This window comes from Equus quagga, chromosome 13, assembly GCF_021613505.1.
Source record: "Equus quagga isolate Etosha38 chromosome 13, UCLA_HA_Equagga_1.0, whole genome shotgun sequence".
Lineage (NCBI taxonomy): Eukaryota > Metazoa > Chordata > Mammalia > Perissodactyla > Equidae > Equus > Equus quagga.
In genome coordinates, this window is record NC_060279.1 from 28430359 (window position 1) to 28456259 (window position 25901).

The window sequence follows — 25901 nt, forward strand, 5'->3', positions numbered from 1 at the left end:
CCTCAAATCTAATGACTGGTGTTCTTATGAGAAGAGGGAAATTTGGAGACAGAAACATAAAGGAGATGCAGGGGAGAAGGCCATGTGAAGATGGAGGCTGCGGATTCAAATGATGCAGCTAAAAGCCAAAGAATGCCAAGGATCGCTGGAAACCGGAAGCCAGAAGCCAGCAGAGAGGCCTGGGGTGGACTCTCCCTCAGAGCCTCTAGAAGGAGCTAACCTTGCCAGCACCTTGACTTCTGCCTTCTGGCCTCCTGAACCATGAGAGATTAAGTTTCTATTGTTTTAAACCATCCAGTTTGTGGTAATTTGTTACAGCAGCCCTATAAAACTAATACGTGTACCTACTAGCTGTGTGGCATTGAGAAAGTTGACTAACTCCTCTCAGTTCCCTCATCTCCAAAATGGGGACAGTAATAGCACCTACCTCAAAAGGCTATTGTGAGGGTTCAAGGAGTTTTTACCTATAAAGTGATTAAAGCAATGGCTGGCATAGGGTAGACACACAAGAGACTAACAAGTATTCCTATTTGATCAGTTTAGTAAAGATTTTTTGAGCACCTACTGTGTGACAGGCACTATGTATAAATCATTTCATTTGATTCTCATTGCAATCCCATGAGCCTCTTCTCAGGCCATTTTGCAGTTGAGAAAACTATGGCTCAGAGTATAAAGTGGCTTTGAGAAATCAGAAGGGCTGCCACCTCCACTGAGGCTTTGTGGCTGTTCTGTTAGTTCTATTGTTCCACGAAATCACAGAGGTCTCAAGGTGTCCAGGGGCGTGGATAGGAAGGGTGTCAGCCTTTGATTACGATTCGTTTTGCGTTGGAAAGACTTATGCCTAACGCTTCTCTACACATAGCAATTGAAGAAGGGAAGGATTCACAGTCTTGAAAGCAAGAGGATAAATTGTTCATGGGGAAAGGAGAGGAAGATGCAGCTGGCTAGGCGAGGCTCCCCAGCACACACCAGTCAAAGTAGCAGCCCTCCTGTTTGTGCTGTGTTGGTTTTCCCTCTGGCTGTGGAAGGAAAGTTGTGTCTCTGGAAGGCTGAGGACCCTCAGAAGTGTGGGAAGGATGGGCTGACCCCAGAAAACGTGAACACACTGAATGTGTGAACCTGGATAACACAGAAGCAGAGGAGAAAGAATTGGCAGCCTGTTAAACTTTGGTTTTTAAGAGCCAACAGCAGGTGACAGTCATTTTGGAGAAATTATCTGTATTGGAGAGAAGTTAATGCCTTGAAATATATGAAAGGGTTTTTGTGGTGGTGGTTTTGTGAGGGACCGTGGCCTGTGTTTTGCCTGCCTGTCAAGCGCTGAACAAGAAGAAATTAACTTATCACAGCGCTTGGCATTTAGAAAGTGCTGTGTGATGGTTTGTGATTGATTCAAGTAAAGCAGGGGAGATTTTAGTGGGACGTAAGAAAGAACTTCTTAATGGTTACGAAATTAAAGCATAAATTAACTGCTGAGATAGTCTGTGAGGGTGCTGTAGGTAGACTTTCAAAAGATAAATGTGTGTTTGTCTGACTCACTAGATTTTAAAACTCAATTGATGGCTTGTTTCTTACTCTAGGTACGTAGTAGATGGTTGCCATAATAATTTAGACATTTGTGTAATTTTATTCCTTGAAGAAACCTTAGAAGTCAGCTCCAATATTTGCGTTTCTCTGCCTGCAGTTGAGTAGATGGGCTTGCTTGTCTCTTGAGGTCTCTCCTAGCCCAAGAATCCCAGACTTCTTTCCAGATCATACTGTGATGGGGCAGGTCTGTGACACATGACCCGGTTATGGCAACAAGCGGATTTGGGACTATGTGTCCCAACACCTCAGACGTCTGTGAGGTGAAGAGACCAGTTCCGTGAGGGACTGTGGGCACCGTTTTATGAGTTTATCACCATTACTTTACACCAAATAGCAACCCTGAGAAAGTGAAATCTGAGGGAGACAGTCCTCAACTCAAGAATGGCTAAAATGAGGGATGAAGAAGATGAAAATTGAAATAACTTCTAGTGAAAGAAAACCAGCCAAAGTGATGAAGAGCCCTGTAAATCCAGTGGGAGAAAAGATAATCAGACCAAACCAGTAAGAAGAGAGGAAAATGATCAAGATGAAGGACAATTTTATCTAAAGATTAAATTAAATATAAGAGGCATGGGGAAAGAGTGACAACCAGGGACAGGAGTGTGAAACTGTGTGAATACTACAGGGCTGGATAGGAAAAGAAAAAGACCCCCCAGTATTCAGGCCGCATGCTGGGGCTGTGGGTGGGAGTAGTGGGCATTCGCTGCTGTAGATCCTGATGTGGTTTTATTAGCAAGGCATTGGGGGCCTCCCTCCAAACTACCACCTTTTCTCATATTCTCCCCAGGCCCTCTGAGGATAACACATTCCTTTGGGGGCCCACAAAAGTCACGCGGGCTGGGCTGCCTGGGGAGTCATTGCTCCCGTGGGCAGGAGTCATGCTGGATTTTCCCAGGACCCTGCCTTCATGGCTGTGCCGCATTCAGCTGGTCTCAACCAGCAGGTTGGTTCTGTGGTTCTGTTCTCTGCATTTTTCACATTGTGCTTCTTTCACATTCTCCCAGAGGTTTTGCCTTAAGAAGACCCTACTGGATTTTTGTCTCCACCATCTGCAAGTTACTTGGTAGCTTATCTTTTCAATCACAGTTCATTTCCCTCTGTCCTTGTGGGGTGTCTTTTGGGTTAGGAATGCCCATGCCTTCACGGATGTCAGGAGAAAAATCTCTGTGCCGCATTCCAAGTGGAAAACCCCCAGGGAGATGGTGACATTGGGGAAATGATGATTTCTCTTTATACTTCCACTTGCCATTTCGAGGGTTGTTTCCACAGTTTTAAAGCATTTGTACAACACTTCATGGGTTACAGACTATTTGCCCATCCACTGTCTCATCCACTCTCAATATTTGCCCATCCCAGAACCTTGCAACCACTCTGAAAGATATTTTTATTCTCACGTCAAGGATCAGGAAAGAAGGCTGAGAGAAGGAGAAAACTTGGCTTGAGGCCCCATGACAGGTCTCATCCTCTGCCCTCAGGTCCTGTGCTTTGCCCTGTGGCGGCACAAGTTTTGAGCAGCAGGGGGCGTGGAAGCTCCTCTGTGGGGTTCTGTGTCTTGGATGGGGGAGCATGGATGTAGACTCAAGAAACCGTGGAGGGGACTCAAGACTTTTCACATTCTCTGTAGCCATTAGGTTCCAAAGTCAGCAGACAGTCCCCATGGAGATGAGGGGCAATCGGGACAGAATACTACAATATGGGGGGAAGTTACCATGTCATATCAGAGGTCATTATATTCAGAGAGAGGAGTGATGACAGGGTAAGGTATGATTTCATGGCCAGACGGAGAAGGAATAAGAGATGAACTCGAAGACAGAACTACAACATAATTGATTTCATATAGGCCAAAAATGGTGAAACTGTGAAGAAAAATCATGTGGCTATCCAAACTTTCATAAAATGTTCCTTAAAAAGTACACACTATGGGGGCCAGCCCCATGGCATAGTGTTTAAGTTTGACACGCTCTGTTTTGGCAGCCCAGGTTTGTGGGTTAGGATCCCAGGCATGGACCTACACACCACTCATCAAGCCATACTGTGGCGGCAACCCACCTACAAAATAGAGGAAGACTGCTACAGGTGTTAGCTCAGGGAGACTCTTCCTTAAGCAAAAAGAGGAAAATTGGCAACAGATGTTAGTGCAGGGCAAATCTTCCTTAGCAAAAAACAAACAAACAAAAAACCCCCACAGTATGAAAGACAAAGCTTAAAACCAAGTATGAGTACAAAGGAACAACCATTACTAAAAGGGCTGAGGGGGCCTGCCCTGTGGCCAAGTGGTTAAGTTCATGTGCTCCGCTGCGGCAGCCCAGGGTTTCACTGGTTCGGATCCTGGGTGTGGACATGGCACCGCTCATCAGGCCACATTGAGGCAGAGTCCCATATGCCACAACTAGAAGGACCCACAACTAAAATATACAATTATGTATTGGGGGGGTTTGGGGAGAAAAAGCAGAAAAAAAAAAAAAAGGAAGATTGGCAACAGTTGTTCGCTCAGGTGCCAGTCTTTAAAAAAAAAAAAATGGCTGAAACGCCACATGCATTGGACTCATGGAAAAGGCTGAAGATGAGAGAGAAAAAGTGTAAAAGAAGAGAGAGTAACACATGACAAGAAGCCCTCAAGTGCCATTGTTCTAACTGTGTCTCTCTTTTTTTGTCTCTCCTGTGGAGAACTGTCTGATCTCCAAACTAGAAACACTAGAACATGGGTGATTTTAAAAATAGAAGTTCAAAAACCATGAAGAAGAAAGCAGGCATCCCTCACTGTTCGAAGTGTGTCCAGCCCTCCGTCCCTTAGGTCCTGAGGTCCTAAAGAATATCATTACAAAATCATGATTGGTCATCTTTGCAAAACCATGGGGAATGGATGAGATATGGGAAGATTCCAAAAAGAAAACATCCCACTTTTTAGAGACAGGGGAAATGTGGGTCTAGGAATTACAGACTAGTGAACTTGTCATTGCCCCCAGAGATCATTAAGCGGGTGGTCTGTGAGAGCTTGGAAAAGGAAATAGTGATCACTAGGAGCCAGTCCTAAAAGCCAGTCACCCAAGTATGCTTAGGACATCTGCCCTGAGAGCAGGTGCACAGATAAGCTTTGAATGTTTGAGTGAACCAGCAGTGAGATGCTGTAACTAAAGAAAAAAACATGATTAAAGATGCTTTGCTGAAAATTCAGTTCTGGGGCATTGAAAATGTTTATCCAATACATGTTTATCCAATACATGTTTATCTGTGACGTTCTCATACCTTTAGGAACATGCATTCAGTTCTGTGAGCTTCATTTTAAGAGTCGTTGGCAAGTTGGGGTATGTACAGAAAAGGTTAACAAGGAAGAAGGAGCTCACATTTACTGATCAACTCACTGTGTGCTGGACATTGAGTTAAATATTAGGGTGTATGTATGTTTTAATACTTAACATTATAAAGAGATTATTAATCTACCTATTTTAGATGAGCAAAGAGAGGGTTATGACAACTGAGTAGTTTGCCTAAGGCCAACATCTAGGAAGTGGCAAAGCTAAGACTTGAATCCAGATCTTTCTCATCTGAAAACCTGAACTCTTTCCACAGTACAAAGCTGCCAGAGCAGTAAGGGATCTGGGAAATGGGCCACTTGAGGAACTTGTGAATAAAGAAGTGCGTCACTTTAGAAATCAAAGGAGTGGGGCTGGCCCAATGACACAGTGGTTGAGTTTGCATGTTCTGCTTCAGCGGCCCAGGGTTCACCAGTTCAGATCCCACGTGCAGACCTATACGCCGCTTGTCAAGCCATGCTGTGGCAGGCATCCCACATATAAGGTAGAGGAAGATGGGCACAGATGTTAGTTCAGGGCCAATCTTCCTCAGCAAAAAGTGGAGGATTGGCAGCGGATGTTAGCTCAGGGCTAATCTTCATCAAAAACAAAAAAAATGAAAGGGGTAAATGTAAACATAGTGGTTATATCCAAATGTTCAAATGGTTGCCATTTGGAAAAAGGTTTAGCCTTCTTCTTTAAGGTCCCAAAGGATAGAATTAAGGCAGTAGTGTGGAAGTAGTAAGAGCAGTTACCATTTATTAACCATCTGCTAGAAGCTGATCTCTGCACACATTCTTTAAACCCCTTGAGTGAGACACAGTACTATGATCGTCCTCATTTCACAGGTAAAGAACCCAAGAAGATCAAAGTAATGACCAGGATCTCACGGCTAGCAAGTGGCAGAGCCTGGGCCTAACCAGGTCTGTCCCACACCAGAGCCAGCGTTTTCAACCATTTCCCTCCACTGCATTCCTGTTGGTAGGTTTCTAATCAGTGTCAGGGAAAATTTCCAGATAACTAGAAGCTCTCAAAAAAGAGAATGGATATTCTATCAGGGAGTGCATTGCTGGGTTGGATCCAGGCCTGACGAACGCTCAGGTCTCTTCCTATTCTGTATCCTGTTTTTTTTCCTGTGCTCCCAGAGAAACAAGTTTACATATAGATTAGTAGTCAGGGAAGGGGGGTGTTGGTGCGTCTCGAGGTTCTTTGTCATTCTGTCATCCTGAATTCCAGCATGATGATAAACCCAAATCCAGTTTCTCCAAGATATATATATATTTTTTTGAGGAAGGTTAGCCCTGAGCTAACTGCTGCCAATCCTCCTCTTTTTGCTAAGGAAGACTGACCCTGAGCTAAGATCCATGCCTATCTTCCTCTACTTTATATATGGGATACCTACCACAGTATAGCATGCCAAGCGGTGCCATGTCTGCACCCGGGATCCGAACTGGTGAACGTGTGCACTTAACCGCTGCGCCACCGGGCCGGCCCCTCTCCAAGCTATTTTTTACATTCCAGTCATTTGTGGTAAGTTTACGGACATAATAATCTGCAGAAAATTGCCTTGCTATGGCTTTAAAGCATAACGGTTCCATTAGTAAGTGAAAATTACAATTCTCTGCATATTTTGAAATAAAATTTTTAAGAAATTTGGGGGAGGAACAAAACCTTAGCAATGACTATTAACACTATGTGAACTGCTTTGCCATCCTACCCTTGATAATTGTACTGAAAGTGGAGAAAACTGAGATACTTTTCAGAAGCAGGATCGGAACTGCACTGGACTTAAGGGGAAAGACGGAGGAGGGGGAGGGGAAATCTTTCCTCATTCTCTCCAGCACTCATATTATTTTTTTCTCCCCTCCCCTGCCCCCAACACACACAATCACAGTTCTTAAGAAAACCAACGTATGAAGAAATAAGGGTTCTTAGAATATATTTCTACATCTGGAGTTTGAAGCCAGGCCTTAATTTATTGATATTTTAATTGTTGGTGAATGAGGTCACATGGAAAACTTTCTGCTTCTCGATTGTGTTGGTGGACACTTTTCTAAGCTGTAACTAGCTGACTTTTTGGTTAGCCAGAGGTTATTTACTTTTAGTAATTACACATGAAGTTTCTGAACTCAGACATTTCACAGCAATCTCCAGAGAGCTCCAGTCCAAAGAGAGTGGCTGCATGCACGTACAGGTTGTCATCGTATTTGCTGAAGAGGTGCTTTGTCCATCAGGGTAGAGTTGGCCCTAGCTTGCTGCTGTCCCTGGGTGCCTTCCACGTCTGTGTCTTGTTGACACGCCAGCCTGCATTTATATCTGCTCTGTCAATTTTATATCCAGTTCTCAGTCCTTAGGGTGTTGCATAATAATAAATGAAAAACTCAAAAATCAAGCGAGTTTTATATATGATGCATCTGAACTAACTCGACCTGACTTCCTGAGGTGGGGGGAAATGAATGGCCAGGCAGACCAAATTTGGGTGCTTGTTAATGACAGCAAGGATGCCTCTGTCCCTCCTAAGCAGGCATTAGGAACCTCCTATGTGCCAGTCACCATGCTGACACTAGGGATAGCAAGATGTGGTCCTTGTTCCTTCAAGGAGCTCCAATATAGACATCATAGTGTGAGATATGTGCTGTGGTAAAGGTGAGCCCAAGGAGGTTCAGCAGCTCAGACTTGGGGAGCAGGAGGCAGGGGAGGCTTCTCTGAACCAAGTCTTGAAGGATGCCAAGGATGTCACAGCAGTTACAAAGGCAGGAAGATGTATGTGACTAGTTCTGAAGGGCTATATAGGTCAAGATTCTGGAGAGAGATGCAAGCAGAAAAGTAGGTACTCCATGCTAAGGAGTTTGGACTTTATCCTGAGGGTGGTGAGAAGCCATTGAATGGTTTCAAGAGGAAAATGGGGGATGTAGTTTGTGTTTTTAAAAATACCACTTTGCTATCAATGTAGGCAATGGGTGAGCTAAGAAGCAGAGAGACACGAGGTGGGTTGCAAAAATACAGGTGAAAAATGAGGAGTTGAAGGAAAAAAATACATTTCAGAGACATTAAGGAAGTGGGCTGCAAAGAACTTGGTCAGAGTGACAGATATTGGAAAACAAGAGAGGAAGGAATCAAGGATATTGCCCAGGTTTCTGGCTTGGGTGGACATGGTGCCCCTCATCAAGATGGGGCTTGGGAGAAGGAAGGCCATGTTTGCTTGGAGAATTATGGGGAAGGTGATTAATTCAGTTGGGGGCAGGATAAATTTAAGAAGCTTGAGAAACGTTCAGGAGGGGACGTCTGGAAGGGTTGGTTGGGTGGGGCTGGAGCTCAGGCAAGAGGTGCTAAGGTACAGTTGTTGGCCCGTCCCTTCCATGTTAGGAAAACACTGGCGTTGTTAGAAGGATAGGGGACTCTGTGGGTCCAATAACATGAGATAGCTTTTTAGGAAGCCACATTAATTAAACAAACATGACAACCTCTATTTCAGCATCATTTAGAGTTAGTAGACATGTGAGATGTACTGAGATGACTTCTAGCAGAGTTCAGCAGGGAAACTGTGCTCCCCAAGGTGAACTTGGGTTTCTTCCCAGGATTATTGTTCTCTCTGTATCCACTTTTCTTTTGAATGTCCCTCCCAGGCTTCCTGGGGTCCTGTGGTGAGAATCTTGGTAACCAGACTGTTTACAGGCTGTGTTGGTAAGTAGGTGTAAAAAGGCACTTTGCTAGTTATTTCATCTTCCCAATAGACCTGCAAGGTGTTACTATTAATAGTCCCATTTTCCAGATAACAAAACTGAGCCTCTGAGGGTTACATGGCTACCTTGTAGTAAGTGGCAGAGTTGTAGATACAACTCTAAATCTCACTGTCTTTCTAGTACACAGCACTGAAAGAGATCAGACGTGTTAAATCCTTGGATGAAAGGTACCAGTGTTGTTGAGGAAAAGAAGTTTTATGGAAATGATGTGGCCCCAGAGGTGTTTATCCAGAGTAGCACTCTCCTTGGATTGCCCAAAACCAATTCCCCTGATGTATCTCCTGTATTTCCTCCCCTGCCCCATGCTGTCAGCGCTCAGACCTGGTGGTTCTGGTGGTACCCTGTGCAAGGCCCACTTAAGGGTCAGCCATTCGGCCCTTGCTTATAATACTTCCCCTTTTCCCAGCCTTTCCCTCTGCCTCTACTCTTGCCCCCAACAGCCAGAATGGCCCTTTAGTTTAAAACATCAGGAAGTCAGACCTCTGCTCAAAAGCTTTTGATGGCTTCTCGTCTCATTTGGAACATAAGCCCTGACCTTCAAGGCCTTCTGTGTTCTGGTCTCTGGCTGCCTCTCTGACCCGGTCGCTGACCACACTCACTCCTTCTGGCCATTCCTTGAACACTTCAAGCACCTTCCAAATGCTGCAGGGCTGTGAAACTTGCTGTTCCAGCTTCCGGCTGTGCTTTTGCCCAGATAGCGCTATGACTGGCTCTGTCATGTCATTCAGGTCTCTGCTGCTCCGTGAGGCCTTCCTGCTGGCCACCCTGTCTAAGATAGAGGCCCCCATCATGCCCTGTGCCTTATTCTGCCAGCTTTTTCTTCATAGCACTCATGTTCTATTTGTTTATTGACATCTTCTACGTGTGAGCTCCAAGAATTCAGGGGCTTTATCTGTCCTGTTGCCACTGTCCCCCTGGCTGCTGGAATAGTGCTGGCCCAGAGTGTGCGCTTGGGGGATTGGTTGAATGATGGAATGAATACATGCAAGCCGTGGGCCTGACCGAGGGGGATGGGAAGTGGAGTCACTGTCACTGGGGGACCTATGACAATGAAACAGTGTCTTAGTCTCTCCCGACGTGGTTAGCATGGCTGGTCCCCTGAGTCTCCTTGTTTGGAGATAACTGTGAATGGGCGTCAGGAAACTCACCCACATTTCCCTGGGTTGGATGCAGACTTACTGCTCTGATAAGGTTGGGATGATTTTTCCTTCTAACACACAAGTTACCAGGACGGATTTGCTGCCTAAGGAGATGGCTGGTAATAGTGTGGCTTCCATGTCCTACTTGTGCCCACCCTTCCAAATCTGCATGTCACTCACAGGAGTGTCAGTGTTGGTGGAGCTGTTGGAAGTGTCACCTGCATCATGGCTTTCACAGGAAGAAGGCTTTCTTGAGTGACTAGTAAGCTCTGTCTTCAGAGTATCCTTAAACAGAGGTTTCCTTGTGGGAGATTTGAACCTAATGCCATTTTCAGTGCATTTTTCTGTTGCTCTTCCTATAGGATCTTCTACGTCTCTCATGATTCCCAAGACTTGAAGATCTTCAGCTATATCGCTCGAGATGGTGCCAGCAATATCTTCAGGTGTAACGTCTTTAAATCCAAGAAGAAGGTAAAGGGGCAGTCGTCAGTCATCAGTCATCTTTTATTTTCCTCTGACGGACCCAGAGTACTCCCAGCATTGACCAATCTCCCTGCTGATAGAGAGGCAAGAGTTAGAGGTGGATATTTTAATGCGAGACGTGGGGGAACTATCACAGTAGTCTGTCCTTGCTCCTGTGTAAGGAAATCCTCTTTTAGTTTCATCTGAACTTTGTACTTAGTTACATGCACACGACTGGAGAGATCTCAACCGTTGAATAAGGGCTCTGGAATGAGAATGGGTAGACAGCACCAGGACGCAGGCTCACCTTGGTCTGTGGTAGAGAAGAAGCATTTCCATTTAGTAAGGTGGCGCTTCATCATGCTTCTCTGTATTGATCAGAAGGCTACCAATCATGACACGTGGATCTGATTCAGACTTAGTGTGTGATAGTGGTTGTCCTGGATGGTGATTTCGGTATGATAAACTTGCTGCTGGAGTAAATGCAGCTTGCAGTTCTCTAGAGGTGTGCTTCCTCTCTGTCATTCCTCCAGAAGCCTCATATACAAAAATGGAGTTTTGGAAACCTGGGTTCTAGCCCCACCTCTCTACTGGAACCCTGAGTGATGTTATGTGGGTCACTATTCCCCATGGGTCTCAGCTTCCTTATTTATAAAACAAAGAAGAGAATCAAAATCAGCATTTCCTAAAATATATTCTGTAAAACATTTACCATCCAAAATGTTCCTTGTTAAAACTCTCCTATGTAAATTTGCTGGGAAGTCCTGAAGTTAGAGAATCCCCCTTCACTTTGTTTAACCCAGCATTTCTCAGACTAATTTGGCCATGGAATCATACTTTCTCCACGTAATATGTGTTAATATCCTGGGAGCTATCTTTCTGCAGAAGAGATTTTGGAAAACACTCTCTTTATGCCTCATTCGTCCCTTACAGGTCTGCCATTCTAAACACAAACCACTAAGTCTGGCTTTCTGTGAGGACTGCTTGCAAGCCCCTTCCTGCATACTCCTTCGTTGATGCTGTGTGACATCTTATGCATCTTATGCCATAAGGCATCTTTAATAGATTTGTAGGTACCTTGTTAAGTGGGGATAATAAGAGTAACACATGAAAGGGTCAAGATTTGCTAATATATGTCCCTGCCCCCACCTTAGCTCCACGAAGAGAACTAGGCTCTGCTGCTTTAGCCTCTTCCTCTAAAGAGATTTGTGCCCTTACCCATCTGTTCCCAGGCTTTTTAATGCAAATCGTAGAATTAGATGGAAAGAGCTAGAACTGGAAAAGTGAAAGGAAAAAGGGGTAAGTTGACAGACATCACTTTTATATAATAGCACAGTTGAGAGGAAAAAAATGTAAGTGGGCCTAAGTCGAGCTGCATATTAAAGAACTGATAGAAAAAGGAGGAGGGAGAGGGGAGAGGGAGAAACGAAAGCCAGAGGAGCTGGAGGTAAGAGAGTTTAGGGTTTGGGAGAGTAAGGCTGTCGTGCAGCTTTGAGGTATAGCGGTTCTGGGGAGGAGAGAAAAGGAACTGCAAAGTGACAGTTATGAACTAGATCACTTGTAATGTCCTTAGATGCAGCTAAAGACTAGAATTCCCTTTTAATTCGTTTTGATTATTCCATTGTACATCTGACTAGTTTTGTGCAGAGACTGGACCACATGACCTTGAAATTTATTAGAGTTACAAATAACACATTGTAATTTACCACGTGCTTTAATATTTCATCTTATTTGATCATTATAACATTTGTGTGAAGAAGTTAAGACAGATAATTTTCAGCCCCAGTTTTACAGATGGGCACATTGAGGCTGAGAGAGATTAAATGACTTGCCCAAGGTCTCATGAATAGGCACTGGCTAGAATCAGGGAGACATGCAGAACAAAAGAATTTTGAGCAGGAGACGTAGGTAAAGGGAGTCATTATATTTGCCTTGCTGTTGGATCTAGTGTCGCAGTGCAAACACAGTGGGGTCATCCAGTTCTTCTGCCAAGACCTGAGTCTAAGAGCAGTGCCCACTGGAGCTTTGATCTTGAGGGGGAGCACAGAATTAAGTTCCTATTACCCAATGAAAAGGAGAAGTCCTTGGGTTCCCTATCATATCCATTTTTCCATGTCTCATGGCTCTCAGAGCTGATTCTCATCTCTAGCTCCTCTATTTTCTAAATCCCTTTTACCCTCACCTACTGAGACTGTAACTCTTCGTAGAGTTGGTTCTCAGGCCCTTTGCTGGCCTGTAGCCATGCAGCTGAAGGAATTGTTTCCAGACAGCCTGGGCTGTGAGCCCCATGCTGCTGAACTATAGGTGGAAGGGCTGGCTTCCAAGCCAGGAGAGAGAAGTGAATTGTTCAGCAAAGGAAGCACAATTGAGGAGGGGTGGGGAATAGGTCTGCAAGGTTTTGCATGCTTATCCTGGTTAACCTTCAAATACACCGATTTACTTTTTTGTAAAGCACTTCTGGTTTGGGGAGATAATAGCTTGGGAAGGAGTTTTAGTTGGCAAAGCATAGGAATACTTATAAGAGGTGAGAGGCAAAAGGACTATATGCCCTGAGGAAGTGTGTCTTGCAGGGTATGTTTCTGGATTGTTGGAGGCAATAGGGAGATTTCTTGACTGGAAGCCAGCAGTCCTGGATGTTTTCCAGAGCCCTTGTGTTGACCATAGTGTAGAAGAACCTTGTATGAGCTCTTGGCTGTGTCAGGGCTTTGGTCATTGCTGCTCACATCACATCAGGTCCCCTGTGTATGTGCCCATGGCACATTTCCCCTGACAGGCTTCTAGTGTGGTGTTGCCCTTACCTTGGAGTTCACCATGGGGAACAGAATGGTCTCTTCTGTTGGTGACAATGTGAGTCAGCTATCTCAACTTTGTGTACCCTGCACCTTGCTCCCAACACAGTTGTTTATACCTGTGGCTCTTCCTGTAGTCGCTTACACGTATAGCCAATATGGTTCTCACCTTGGGGGTTTTAATCTTGAGCTGATTTTTTTTTTCACTTGGGCTTTCATCAGAAGCTAGATAGCAAAATATTGTGGAAAGATAAGATAGTTCCTGCTAGTCATCTACTACTATAGATTATCTAAGTTTTAGCCTTATGTTAAGTCAAATAATAGTATCTAATCTGTTTTGGTTACTTGCTATGTGCCTGTGACTATTGTAAACTGTTTGTATGAATTGTTTCATTCCCACAGCAGCTCTGTGAGGTAGGTACTATTATGCTCTTCATTGTACAGATGGAAAAATGGAGGCATAAGGGGCATAATTCGTAATAAGTGATGGAGTCAGAACTGAATCCAGGAAGTCTGACTCTGGAGCTCACCCTCTTAACCGCTCCATGACGCCATCTTCATCACGAAGCTGCATAACTAAGGAGTAGCCCTGTTCACCAAGACTTATTTGTAACTGGGTCCTACTGTAATTGTTACTTGGATGTGAAGAGCTCCTTAATTCTGAATGGTTCAAGTCACTTTGACGTTGATTTTCCCTTTTTTCTCTTAGTGCTCTTGTGTGGTCAATAGTGACTCCATTTTATAGCTGGAGAAAGAAAGGGCCCAGGGAAGTCAATTTCCCTGGGTCGCACAGTGAGTCAACAGTGCCACTGAGATTAGAACCAGGCTTCCTGCTTCCTAGTCCAAGGCTTTGGCCATTAAATTCTGTTCCAGGAAACTCACAACAGACATAGGAGCCTCTCTGAACTTGACTTTCTGCAGTGATCAAATAAGATAAAAGGCATCTCAGGAATGCTGATTGTTGTGTGCGAAGTGCTCTGATCTTTAGGGAACAAATTCTATATGACTGGGAAAGATGACCAGAATCGTGGCAGGGGGATCTTAGTGCTAGTCAGACTACAGCTGGAAAGAAAGGGTGGGAGTGGGTCTTTTCCTCGCCTGGAGCATCCAATGGAGACACTTCCTAATAGCACACATTTCTGTTTCCCCTCCTTGGGGGGTATAATGATAGTATTCATTGGCAAGGCCTCTTGCGAGGCCTCTTGCGTGGTCTCTTCACCTCGCCTGAGGAGTGGGGGTCCCCTCCTGTCATTTTCTCCCAGCCCCAAGAGGATGCGGCTGTCTGCCCTCATTAAGTGTGACTGTAGTTATTAGTGCATCGGTGCGTGAAGTGTCGGTGATTAACAGAAGCCACAGGAATCTTCCTCCTTATCTTCCTGGGCATCTCCTTGGAATCATTTTGCCTGCAATCACTGCTCAATTGGTTTAGGTTAGGAGAACTCATTTTCTCCTATCATGCTGTCACCATCAGATCAGGGGCCAAAACTGAGAAGTTTAACTGTCCTTGAGAGCTTGCAAAGATTTTTGAATGATGATGACAGTCACGTACTAAAGAATAAGTCACTTGTCTGGCCAAGCTTAAGGTATGAAGGAGAGATGAGTTCCAAATTTATGGAAAGAACCTGTTCTTTATATCTTAAATATTTGGGTGGAGTTGGGTTGGGAAGTCAAAATATAGAAATCTTAGGTCTCAGAACTCATCCAGTCGGGCCTCTTGGTTTATGGATGAGGAAAAGCAGCACCTAGAAAGGTGAAGTAACTTGCCAGCGGTCACCTAGCTGTTTATGACAGCGCCGAGGTTATAACTCAGCCTTCTTTTCTCTATGGTACTGTGGTTCATGGACTGGCAGAGTGCAAGGAAAAACCCAGCAGTTTATTGGAAATTTTAATATCTACCATCTCCTCTCCATGTTGAAAGTCATACCCACTCTGACACTAAACTTTCCCCATAGTGAGCAATATTCTGGTGTCCAAGGCATTGCCTCGATCAAATTATGTCATCAAGGCCATTAAATAACCTGTTGGATGGAAACTCATCTCCCATTTCAGAGCCTTGGACCTTCCTCTATGTGGAAGTCCAAATATTTTCTTCAGCATTGCGAATTCTATAGATTGCAATCCTTTGATAGATAGAAGCTTAAATCTTTTACTAAATGTCAAAAAAAAAGCACATTAAAGAAACATGCCCTTCAGTTCTGTTTTTGTTGAAATTCTGTGGTAGTTAAGGTCAAGATGAGGGCACTGTAGTTTTTTGCTGCGATAGATGAGAAGAATTATAAACCTGTGAGCTGCCCTAGATCTGCCTTATTGGACTTCAGTCTTCAGTTCCCTAGAATTCAGAAGCACTTGGCAGACAGATCTCAAGTGCTCAGAAGATATATAGAGTGGGAGAAAAAAGAGTAGATAGAGAAGAGAGCTGGAAGATGAATAAAGAACCTTACTTGTGAGAAGTATGCCCCTACTCTGCTCTTTTGTCTCTTCTTATTGTCGTCGTTGTCACCATCCTAATCTTCATCTCCATATACACCTTGCATTTTGAGCTTACTCTCTTCACTTTGTCTGCTTATCTGATTCATCTCCATGAGTTGTGAAGTAGAGAGAGCTTTGTCTAGGACAGTGAAATTTGGAACAGTGCCCAAGGTTGTTTTGTAAATCAGCTGCAGAGTAAAACTAATAATTACCCTTCTTTCCATGTATATAGCACTCAAAAGATTCCCAAAGTTTATAGGACCAACCAATAACAAAGTCACTTCAAATGAGAACAGGAAATAAAATCATGATTGACTGTGATTTTTCTGTGGACTAGTGAAGTACAGGAAACAACCTTTTGATTTCTGTCTCCCTGAAGCCACCACTGCAGGCTTTTGTCTGCTTTTGAGTAGACAGCACACTCTTACTCAGAACAGTGTTCTTTTCATGATTGTTGCTGCAGTTCATCAAATAATTGACATCTGCTAGGTAGACGGTTGGTACCCACATTCAGAGTACCAAAGAGAATAGCTGTTCGTTGCATCTTGATTTGACTTCTGTGCCCGATTGAGGGATGGCCTGCAGGTGGAGGGTAGGGAGCCTTGTCAACATGAATAAAGAGGTGGTTTAAAGAAATGTTTCTGTGCGTCGTGAGGGTAAGTGGTATAAAGTTCTAAGACAGTGTCCTTTCCAGCCCTATTTTCACAAAGTTGCCCATAATCAGCACTCCCATGAGCTTCAGTGCTCTCCCTCTGCAGCTGAGAGCCACTCTCAGGTTAGATATTCCTTCCCAGCTTTGAAAACATCAAAGCAGCTATATCCAGCCTAATCTTGACAACTAAAAGCCCACAAATGCTTTAGAGTTGCTAATAGAAAATGGCTTTTTGGACAGGAAGATTTGATCCATGTGGCCACGTCCTTTCAGGGGCTTATGTAAAACTAAACTGGATTTGTACAGCAATAATGCAGTATAATGATGCTTTTTAAAAACATCTAGTAAATTCCAGAGAATGGTCAGATCCTGGAGCTGGAAAAGTCATAGTTTCCAATGTGCCACTTGTTTGCTCTGCTTTGTACCTGGCTACCTTCACATCTTTAAAACTTGGCTTTGATTTCCTAAGGCCTGTTTGTGGTCATGAGATGTGAGCAACTGCTTCAGTGTGACCCATGGGACCTATGGAAGGGGTTCTTTTGAAAGCTTTTCTTTGTCAGAGTTCTCTCTCTTGGGTTTAGACATGGCTTATTAACTGCTAAGTCCCAGCATGTGCGATTCCTGCATTCCAGGGAGGCAGGCAGAACCAGTTTTCTTGCCTAGAAGGCCTGGTCACCAAGGACGGGTAGCCCTCTCAGGCAGGAGCCAGCATGGCTGTGCAGAGAGCAGATGGCCCTGGTGGTGGGAGGGAGAACCCCTGCCGGGTGCAGGGTGGCCCTCCTAGCCACCTTGAAGTAATTTCCCCCCAACAAGATCTTTATGTGGAATCTTCTCAAGGTAGACTTTTTGCTGGTGAAGGAAGGAGAGCCTGAAAGGTCAAGGGGCATCTGAACTCCCATAGCCATTTCTGAGTAGAATAGCTGGTTGGCCTCTTCTAACTTGTAGAGTGTTGAATGGGTAGGGCAGTTCTTTTACGTGTATATAGTCACTCTGTAAAGCATATGGCAGGGTGGCTTGATGACATGTTTGAGTAAGGAGCGCTCTTCATAAAATGCTCTACTGGGTTCTTTTACTGTGAATGGAAATACAGCCTTCACATTAAAGAGGACTAAAGATAAATCGAAACGAAGCCATGTAGCCCTGAATGTGCAAATCTAGAACTCTTATTCAACAATTTCCTCATAGTAGAAACCATCATAGGAGCTCAGACCAAAGATCATTTGGCCTAGAAGTTGTCCTCTGTTTCTGTGGGGGGAGAGATGGTGGCTTTAGTCCTTTTGAGGCTGGCATACGTACCTAAGAGATGATTCCCTTAATATCTTTATGTTTCTGTTATTGAGAAAATAATCCTGGCCTTTCCTGAACTAACTTTTCTTTTCGGTCTTAATTGCCCTTTGGCGCAGTGAATTTTGCATTCAGAATAAAACATTCCTGAGCACTTACCGTGAGAGATGCTCTCATGTCTGTCAGCTGTATATTTATTCCTCTTGGTGGCAGAGGAGCGGCTCTAGACATCACTGATTCACTTTTTCCTTTGAAGTTACGGAAATATCTTGTAGAACAGCTGTGATAAAGGGAGGCTAGAAAGGAAATGGGAGGCTGAAGAGATGGGATGCCACTTCCAACATGGGGAAGGCAGCACCGGCGAACCTAGAGTCTACATCTGCTTTTTCAGGGGAATCAGATCGAGGTCAGGGTCGATTGCATATCCTAGTAAATGTACTAAAGTGTAAAAATGAAACATGGAGAGTATAAATATTAAGCATTAAAACCAGCCAACTTCCTTATGACCATCTTGGGCTTGTAATTAGTTGGTTGAAACTGGTGGGTGTGTGCTATATGTTTGTCCTCGATAAAGGTGGCAGAATAGAGATTTGAGCTGGAGTCTAGGTTCTTCACATGCTCAGTCCTAACTGTATTCTGTCATCCATTGTCAGCTTGTTATATATGAGAACTGCAGGGCCTCTGAAAAGTCACGTCCCACCACCTTTGTTCTCTCATTTAAATCTGAGTGCTTCCTTCCAAAGAGAAGTTTAGAAATCCTGTCCCTACCCCTGTCTAATCCCGTAGATTCATGGCCACTTGTTTGCGAACCTTTCAGTTTTTCATACAGCTTGAAAGCTAGTTAAGGGACCTACAGGGCCTGTGGAATTCGTAACATGTCCTCCCATGGAGAACTTGAGATTTTATAGCAACAGACAGCAACGAATTTGGAATTTTCCATATGACTGTGTATTTTAAAGAGAGAAACTGGGTCTGTATTCTTGGAACGATACAGTTAGGGAAAGACTCAGTCTTTGCAGATATTTATTCAGTATGAAATATCTGGGTTAATTTATGTGAGATGTGATAGTAATGGAATTAAACACTTGATCTCTATATATCATGTAGAGTTACTGCATTTTATTTCTAGAACCCCCCAGATTTTCCTTTTTTGCTTCTTGTAAAGATGCCTGGGAGAGCAAAATTCCCCCAAGTCGGAGAAGAAGGGAGGGAGGGAAAGGCTCTGTATAACGGACACTGGCTGTACATGGTAGGTAGAATGCAGCATCTCTAAGGTTTGGTAAACTGCTAGTGAGCTTTACTGTAACAGATTAACCATAGGCAATCTGCCCTTCTTCTCATAAAGGGAGTAAGCAACAAATGATCTGAGGAGGCCCAGGGGAATAACACTTTTGGGTGGAGCAGAATCTTCTCCGTTTTCACCTGAGAGTTGAACATCCTGGCTCAGCTTGATTTCCAAAGGAGATGTGAAAAACTGGGGTGTGCTTGGCCCAGGTTGGTTAGGGACTCTGCCCTCTAAATCACACCTTTCTGTATATTTGGGGAGTGGGAAGTGTGAGGGCTTCTTGCTTAGGACGGGTGCCTGCTGCTGACTTCTGGTGCAGACAGAACAGTCATCACTTAGATACTAAAAGACCACGTTGTGAGAACAGGCCTGCACCTGCCCTTTGGAAACAGGAGGAAGTTAAGTTTGGACATAGAGGACAGAGGCTCTGATCCACCACTGGGTGATGAGGGACCCTACAGGAGTTATCCATCTCTTCCTGCTTCGCTTAACTTAAGGTTCTCATCACTCAGAGATGTCAGGATATTCCAGGTGAATGATCAGTTAAGATCATCTCCCGAGTTAGCATCATGGGCTAAGAGAGGTTTGCGCTGTAAGCAGTCACTTCTAGGAAGTGGTCTGAGCTGAGGAACACCAGTAGGGGTAGAAGTACACTGAGAGCTGAAATAGGCATGTGCATGACAATTGGCCAAGATGCCTTTTTATATTAACTCGCATGCTCTGGCCTGCAAAAAGAAGGAACGTCGGTGTGACGCCAGGCTTGAGAAAATAGCAAGGGTAGCAGTTTGGGGAATTATACCTAGCAGAGAGTGGACTAGAGAAGTAGGAGCATACAGGGGATCTGAGGCCCCTAGGGGTTCATGAAGATAGTAATGGGGAAATAGGAGCTAATTTCAGCCTTATGAAGTGCATAAATGAATCATACAGTTATCAAAACATCGGACTCCCTGCCTTCGTCTGTAATTGCAAGTGTGGTGATGTAAGGCCAGCCATCTCATGCTGAGGAGAAGCTCTGCTTGACTGCTGATGTTACCTGGGGGGTTTTGAATGTGATTCATGGGCTGTGCCGTGTCACTAGGTGGTCACAGAGAATCTGAAGTCACCTCATTCAAAATGTGGTTAATTTTAGACTCAGGTATAGGGTAACAGCCACAATTAAGTCAACTGCAAGCTATGGTGGCAGAATGTTTGGGGACCACTGGGATTAAAGGAGCAGTGTGCTGAGCTTTCCCAGCCTGAGCTCTTAAACTCTGCATAGCTCACATTAAACTCGGTCTGAAAGACAGTGAAAGTCGACTGGTTATCAAATTATAGTCTGTTACCCACTTGGGAGACCATGTCCTCAAAAACCTTGTGTGCGGTTCTTCCTCACAGCCTGCAAGGGTCGCTTACGACTCTGTACAGAAACAGGCTTCTTTGTCCTTTCTTCTCCTTTCCTAGCTAAGTAGCGGGACACTGAGAGCTAGGGTCCGGCTCCATTGTTGGGCTGTTAAAGGAAGAGGTTAAATAGCAAAACAAAAGAAAGGAAGTAGCCGCAGAATAGACCCAAGTGAGAGATGTCTTTGGAGCAAGACTGGGAAGGCTCACCTTAGATTAAGTTTGCTGCCATTGGTATTCCAGGAAAGTTGGACATGGGCTTCCGCTGGTTCTGCTCTTTAGACCACGACGGCTTCTAAGCCTCGTATCACCACAGCCCTTGGGCTGCAGGAGCACCAGGGGAACCCACCGTCTCCAGCAGAAAAGTAAATGGTGGCTGAGGTGCTCTTAGTATGAGGAACCCATTGAACACTTGATAATGGTTGGCCAAGGATTCTGAAGCATATGGACCATTTTCATTAAACTTGGGAGGAGGAATTGGGCTAAGACCAGAATTAGTATATTTGCTGTCTGTCCTGTCAGTTGACTGATTATTTCAGAACTGTGGTGACAGTTTCTATTTTCTGAAGTATTTCAGGAAAGGAAAATGTCTTCGTACTCTTCTTTGTGAGTATGTGCACATCCGAACAAACTTAGGTTTTTTCCATCTTTTTGCTGGCTTCACGGGTTTCTGTCCTCATGCCCCTTGCACATCCTTTCCCACCCCTGGCCCTTCTCGTGTCCTTGCAGAGGGTCTCCAAGTCCTTCACTCCCTCTTTTCCTTTCTCCTTCCCAGAGCCAAGCTATGCGAATCGTCCGGACGGTGGGGCAGGCCTTCGAGGTCTGCCACAAGCTCAGCCTGCAGCACACACAGCAGAACGCAGACGGCCAGGAAGACGGGGAGAGTGAGCAGAACAGCAGCAGCTCAGGGGACCCAGGTGGGCACCGCCGCTGCTGTGGATGTGGATGGACAGGCAGGTGGACAAGCGGCGCGGGGTGCTGGACCACTCCACCAATCCCCAGGCACTCGGTTCACTTAAGAAATATTTTATTGTTCCTCTTTCTTTGTAGATTCCAAATATTCTTTAAGGAACGCGTGTTACTGTTATAACAGAAAATTAAAGATGTTTAAACTGTCAAACAAGGAAACGTTTAAGCTCGATATCAGGAAGCAGATTTTGAACGTAGAGCCACTTATGCTACCAAATCTGACCTCAAAGAAAATTTCAATACAAAGGCACCTTCATGAAACAAGTTAGAAAGAAGACAAATTTACAATTACCTAAATAGTTGTTTTTTCCTATTTCTAAATTCTGTAGTTCTATAAACCCTCGAGGTAGACAGTGTTCCAATAGCCCCAACTTTCAAGACTCATTAAAAGTCAGGAATAAGACAAAGGTGTCTTTTATCATCTCTATCATCTAACAGTAATTCTGGGAAAAAAAAGTATTGATCATTAGGACCAGCCCTGTGGCCGAGTAGTTAAGTTCATGTGCTCTGCTTCTGCTGCCCAGGGTTTCACTGGTTCGGATCCTGGGCACGGACCTGGCACAGCTCATCAGGCCATGCTGAGGTGGCATCCCACATAGCGCAACCAGAAGGACCTGCAACTAGAATATATAGCTATGTACTGGGGGACTTTGGGGAGAAGAAGAAGAAGAAATAAAAAGAAGATTGGCAACAGATGTTAGCTCAGGTGCCAATCTAAAAAAAAAAAAAATATGAGCATTAGAAAAGAGCAGGGAAATAGTTAATATTGTTTATATTTTTTATGTGGAAAACTCAAGAAAATAAACTGAAAACTATTAGATATAATAAGAGAATTAAAGAGGTGAGGTTCAATATTACAGATAGCTATGGTTTTCATATATTAGAACAAGAGCCAGTTGCAGGTCATTGTGGAAGAAAAAATCCATTAAAATAACAATTTAAAAAGATAAAATACCTATGAATAATCGGAATAAAAATGTGTATGTTTTATATGAAAAAAATCATAAACTAGTGGAAAGCTGTTCAATGGGAAACCTCAATATCACAAAAATGTTAATTTTCCATATGTTAATCCATTAATTTAACGTTACAATACAAATTTCTACCAGCAAAGGGTAGGCTATAGTATTCAAAACTTCCGGGATGCAGTTAAAGCAGTGCTCAGAGGAAAACCCGAAGATTCGATTATTTTCACTAATAGATGACCAGTCATGAGACTCAAACTAATTAAGCACCCAACTCAAGAAGTTAGAAAACAAAATAAATCTCATCTTGCAAAAGGCAGTATTGCAAACTGGTTGAGAGTGCGGGCTGTTGGTTTCTAATGTTCTGGCTGCACCAGTCACTGGCAGTGTGGTTTTATGCAAGTTCCCTAACCTCTCTGTGCCTAAGATTCTTTTTATGGGAAAAAAAAAAGGACTAATAGTAGTGTCTACCTCATAGAATTATTGTGATGATTAGATGAGCAGATGCATTGAAAATGCCAAGCCTGGTGCTTAGCACATAGTAAACACCAAACACATGTTAGCTATTATTATTTTAAAATAAATATGGAAAAATGAAAAAGCAAGATTAGAAAAAATTCTGGAAAAGATCAGTGATGACAGAGAAGTGGTTTCCCAGATATAAAAACACTGTAGGGGGCCAGCCCCATGGGCAAGTGGTTAAGTTCATGCACTCCATTTCAGCGGCCCAGGGTTCACCAGTTTGGATCTTGGGCACGGACCTGGCACTGCTCATCAAGCAATGCTGAGGTGGCTTCCCACATAGAGGAACTAGAAGAACCTATAGCTAGGATGTACAACTATGTACTGGGGGGCTTTCAGGAGGGAAAAAAAACAAAAAAAAAAAAAGATTGGCAACAGATGTTAGCTCAGGGCCAGTCTTCCTCACCAAAAAAACAAAAAACGAAAAACACATACCTCACTCATGTTCCCCTTTAAAAGAAAACAACACACTATAAAGCTATAATAGGTAAAACTATACTGATGCCTGAATAAGTCCCTGAATGGATCAGAATAGAAAGCTCAGAAATAGACCCAGATGTATTTGCTGTTTTCTGATAAAGATAGAAGTCCTATGGAGAACAATGTGGAAATCACTATTAAACTTGAAAATTCACATGCCTTTTCACTCCCAGATTACCCTCAACTTCCCTTCTAAGAATTGATGCTAAAGGTAGACCCATCCATGTGTGAAATGATGCATTCCACATAAAGTTATGTAAGCAAAGAATCTGTTATAAAAGCAAAGAATTGGAAGCAGTAGGAGGGGATTTTAAAATAAATTATGATATTTATTATTAGGGAATAATGCTCACTCTACGCCAAAATGAACATGGAGATTGAGTAGAGATTTCAAGAGGGAGTAACTCCTAAACAGTCCCCTTGATGAGGAGCGATGACCTAGGGCGTGGGGGAGTGGACAGAATTGAGGTGATGAAGCCTAGAGGTGAGACCGGAAGCTGCCCTGAGTACTGATGAGGAGGAGCGATGGCGGCTGTGGCTGCAGATGAAAACCCACGTGGTTAGGCCCTTTGGCTATAACAGATGGGGGAGCATTGAAACAATGGGCCCCCCAGTGTGTGTACCTCTCCTTTTCATTACCTTTTTGGTGATAATTTTCTCAAATCACAGTAATATACGTGAGACCTCAGCTGTTTGGTATCTTCTGTCTACCACTCTCCCGAAGAAGAATGTAACTGATGTACCACATGAGAAACATCTGGGTCCATTTTCGGAAGACTTGTCAGGCCCTGTATAGTTCCTTCAAAGCTGAAGATGTCAAACACAGCGCCGAATGTGTGTCTTTAAGGAGGTCAGGCGTGGGTTGGATCTGCTCTCTGTAAATCATACTGGTCCCCCTGCGAAGTAGGGGAAGTGACAGGGGCCCTCCCTTCCTCGCGTCAAGAGTGATGTAAGTTGTGTTGGGTCAGGGAGATGTATGTATACACATAATACATACACGTGTACATGCAGATTTTAAGGAATTTGGCTCACGTGATTGTAGACGTATGGCAAGTCCAAAATCTACAGGGTAGGCCAGCAGCCTGGAAACCCAGGGAAGAGTTGTAGTTTGAGTCCAAAGGCAGCCTGCTGCCACGGTTCCCTCTTCTGCCAGGGAGGTCAGTCTATGTTCTATTAAGGCCTTCACCTGATTGGATGAGGCCCACCTACATTATGGAGGGTAATATGCTTTACTTAAAGTCTGCTGATTTAAGTATCAATCTCCATCTAAAAAGAAACACCTTTACAGCAACATCTAGAATGTTTGACCAAATATCTGTTGCTCAAGTTGACACAAAATTAACCATCACAGAGTTGAAGAGGCAGTGTGATGTGGTGGAGAGAGTGCTGGAACAGTAGACTAGACAAATGACTAAGGGCTCGGGTTCCAGTGCCAGAACAGCTGGCCTTGAATCCTGACTCTCCCCCTTTTCAGCTGGGTGATCCTCAACAATTTGGAAGTCTCTCTGGAGCTTTCTTTTCTCATATGCCAGGGGTTGTAAGATAATGTGTCTAAACCAGCATGGTCCTAGCATATAACACACTCTGAACACATATTAGCTAGTTTTGCAGTTCTGAGTCTGAAATGCATGCCCCCAGCTGTGCAGTCAGGGAAGTAGACAAGATCTGTGAAGTCCCATGATTTTATGACAGGTCCCAGGTAAGTGATGAATCGGGTGCCCTCTGCTTGTGGTGTGGGGCCACGGCCGTGAGGCTAAACCTAGTCTGAGTGGTATTAGCGCTTGGAATACCACGTACAGATCTAGGACTGGAAATGTTTGCTTCTCATGGAGGCCCCTTACTCCTTGGCCCCACCATCACTTCCTTTTTACGGCCCCACTTGCTTTCTTACTGTCTGCAAACAGCTAGGCACACGGTTCTTCTTTCCGTAAATGCTTCCCCCAGAAGCATGTACTGACTCCATTAGGATTTTTCTCTGTCACGGGTCACCTTGAAGCTCCAGAGTAGAACTGTGTATTGGCAGGTTTTTTTTCTTTCCGAGAATCTCGCTTCCACGTTAGGGAGTTTTTTCTTTAATGCGGTGTTTATCTTTCCAGTGGAGCCACCCCACGTGATGGGATGGCAGGCCCTTTATTGTGCAGAGGAAACTTGTTTGCTCTGGAGGAATTGGAAAGCGCAGGCTTTGCTATCTTCTTTGATGTCTCAGCAGCCCTTTCCTTTCTGGGTTTTCGCTTTTAAACGACATTGCTCACTTCCATTGTGTGTGCCGCCCCTCTCTTCCCCTTTCCGTGCCTGCCTTTCTTTCCTCCCTCATTCTTTCCACTGTTCCCTGCCCTGGGGGAGATTTATCTTTTGTATCTTTTGGCAGCAGCTGCCCTTGGCCAGTCCCCGGGGCTCCGAGCCAGGTGGGGCCGCCGCTTCTGTTCAGCTTGCTTGCTTTGCTTTGCCCTGTTGCGGGTCTTTGACTACTGGAGAGGGTTTCCTGGGAGAGAGCCTGTTCCCTCGGAGGCGTCCTTCCTCCCACAGCGGCAGACAATCCAACGCTTGGAGCCCTTTGGAAGAATAGAGCTTCTTAAAAATAAAACTCTCGCCATCTAGACAGTGAGCAGTGTATTCAGGAATATTTATTGTGTACCTGTTATGTCTGCCCGACCTGGACATCATGCTCACTCGGAACAGCAAGCGCACCGCTGACCTTCTCCCACTTCTTGTCCCATCACACCTGCTCCTCCGTCTCATCAGGCGACTGATCCTTTGCTCCTCCTTAGTTTCACTTCCTTCCTTCACTTAACACATGTTTATCAAGTTCCCCAGACGTGCCAGGCTCCATGCCGGGTACTGGGGATACTGTGAGCAAGACACCGAGGTCCCTGCTGGTAGGAGCTGAC

The 25901-nt window shown here is 44.3% G+C and overlaps 1 protein-coding gene across 5 annotated transcripts in view; it reads left to right on the forward strand.

The window, feature by feature from the left end:
• LOC124250855 (carboxyl-terminal PDZ ligand of neuronal nitric oxide synthase protein-like) overlaps positions 1-25901 on the forward strand; it is a 213165-nt gene that overhangs the window by 152617 nt on the left and 34647 nt on the right. For 4 of the 5 annotated variants that reach the window (XM_046683119.1, XM_046683118.1, XM_046683115.1 and 1 more), the window contains 2 exons: positions 10122-10230; positions 20853-21030. In XM_046683119.1, coding sequence (XP_046539075.1) covers positions 10122-10230; positions 20853-21030 — 287 coding nt within the window. The remainder of the gene's footprint in view (positions 1-10121; positions 10231-20852; positions 21031-25901) is intronic. The other variant, XM_046683117.1, reaches the window with a different exon arrangement.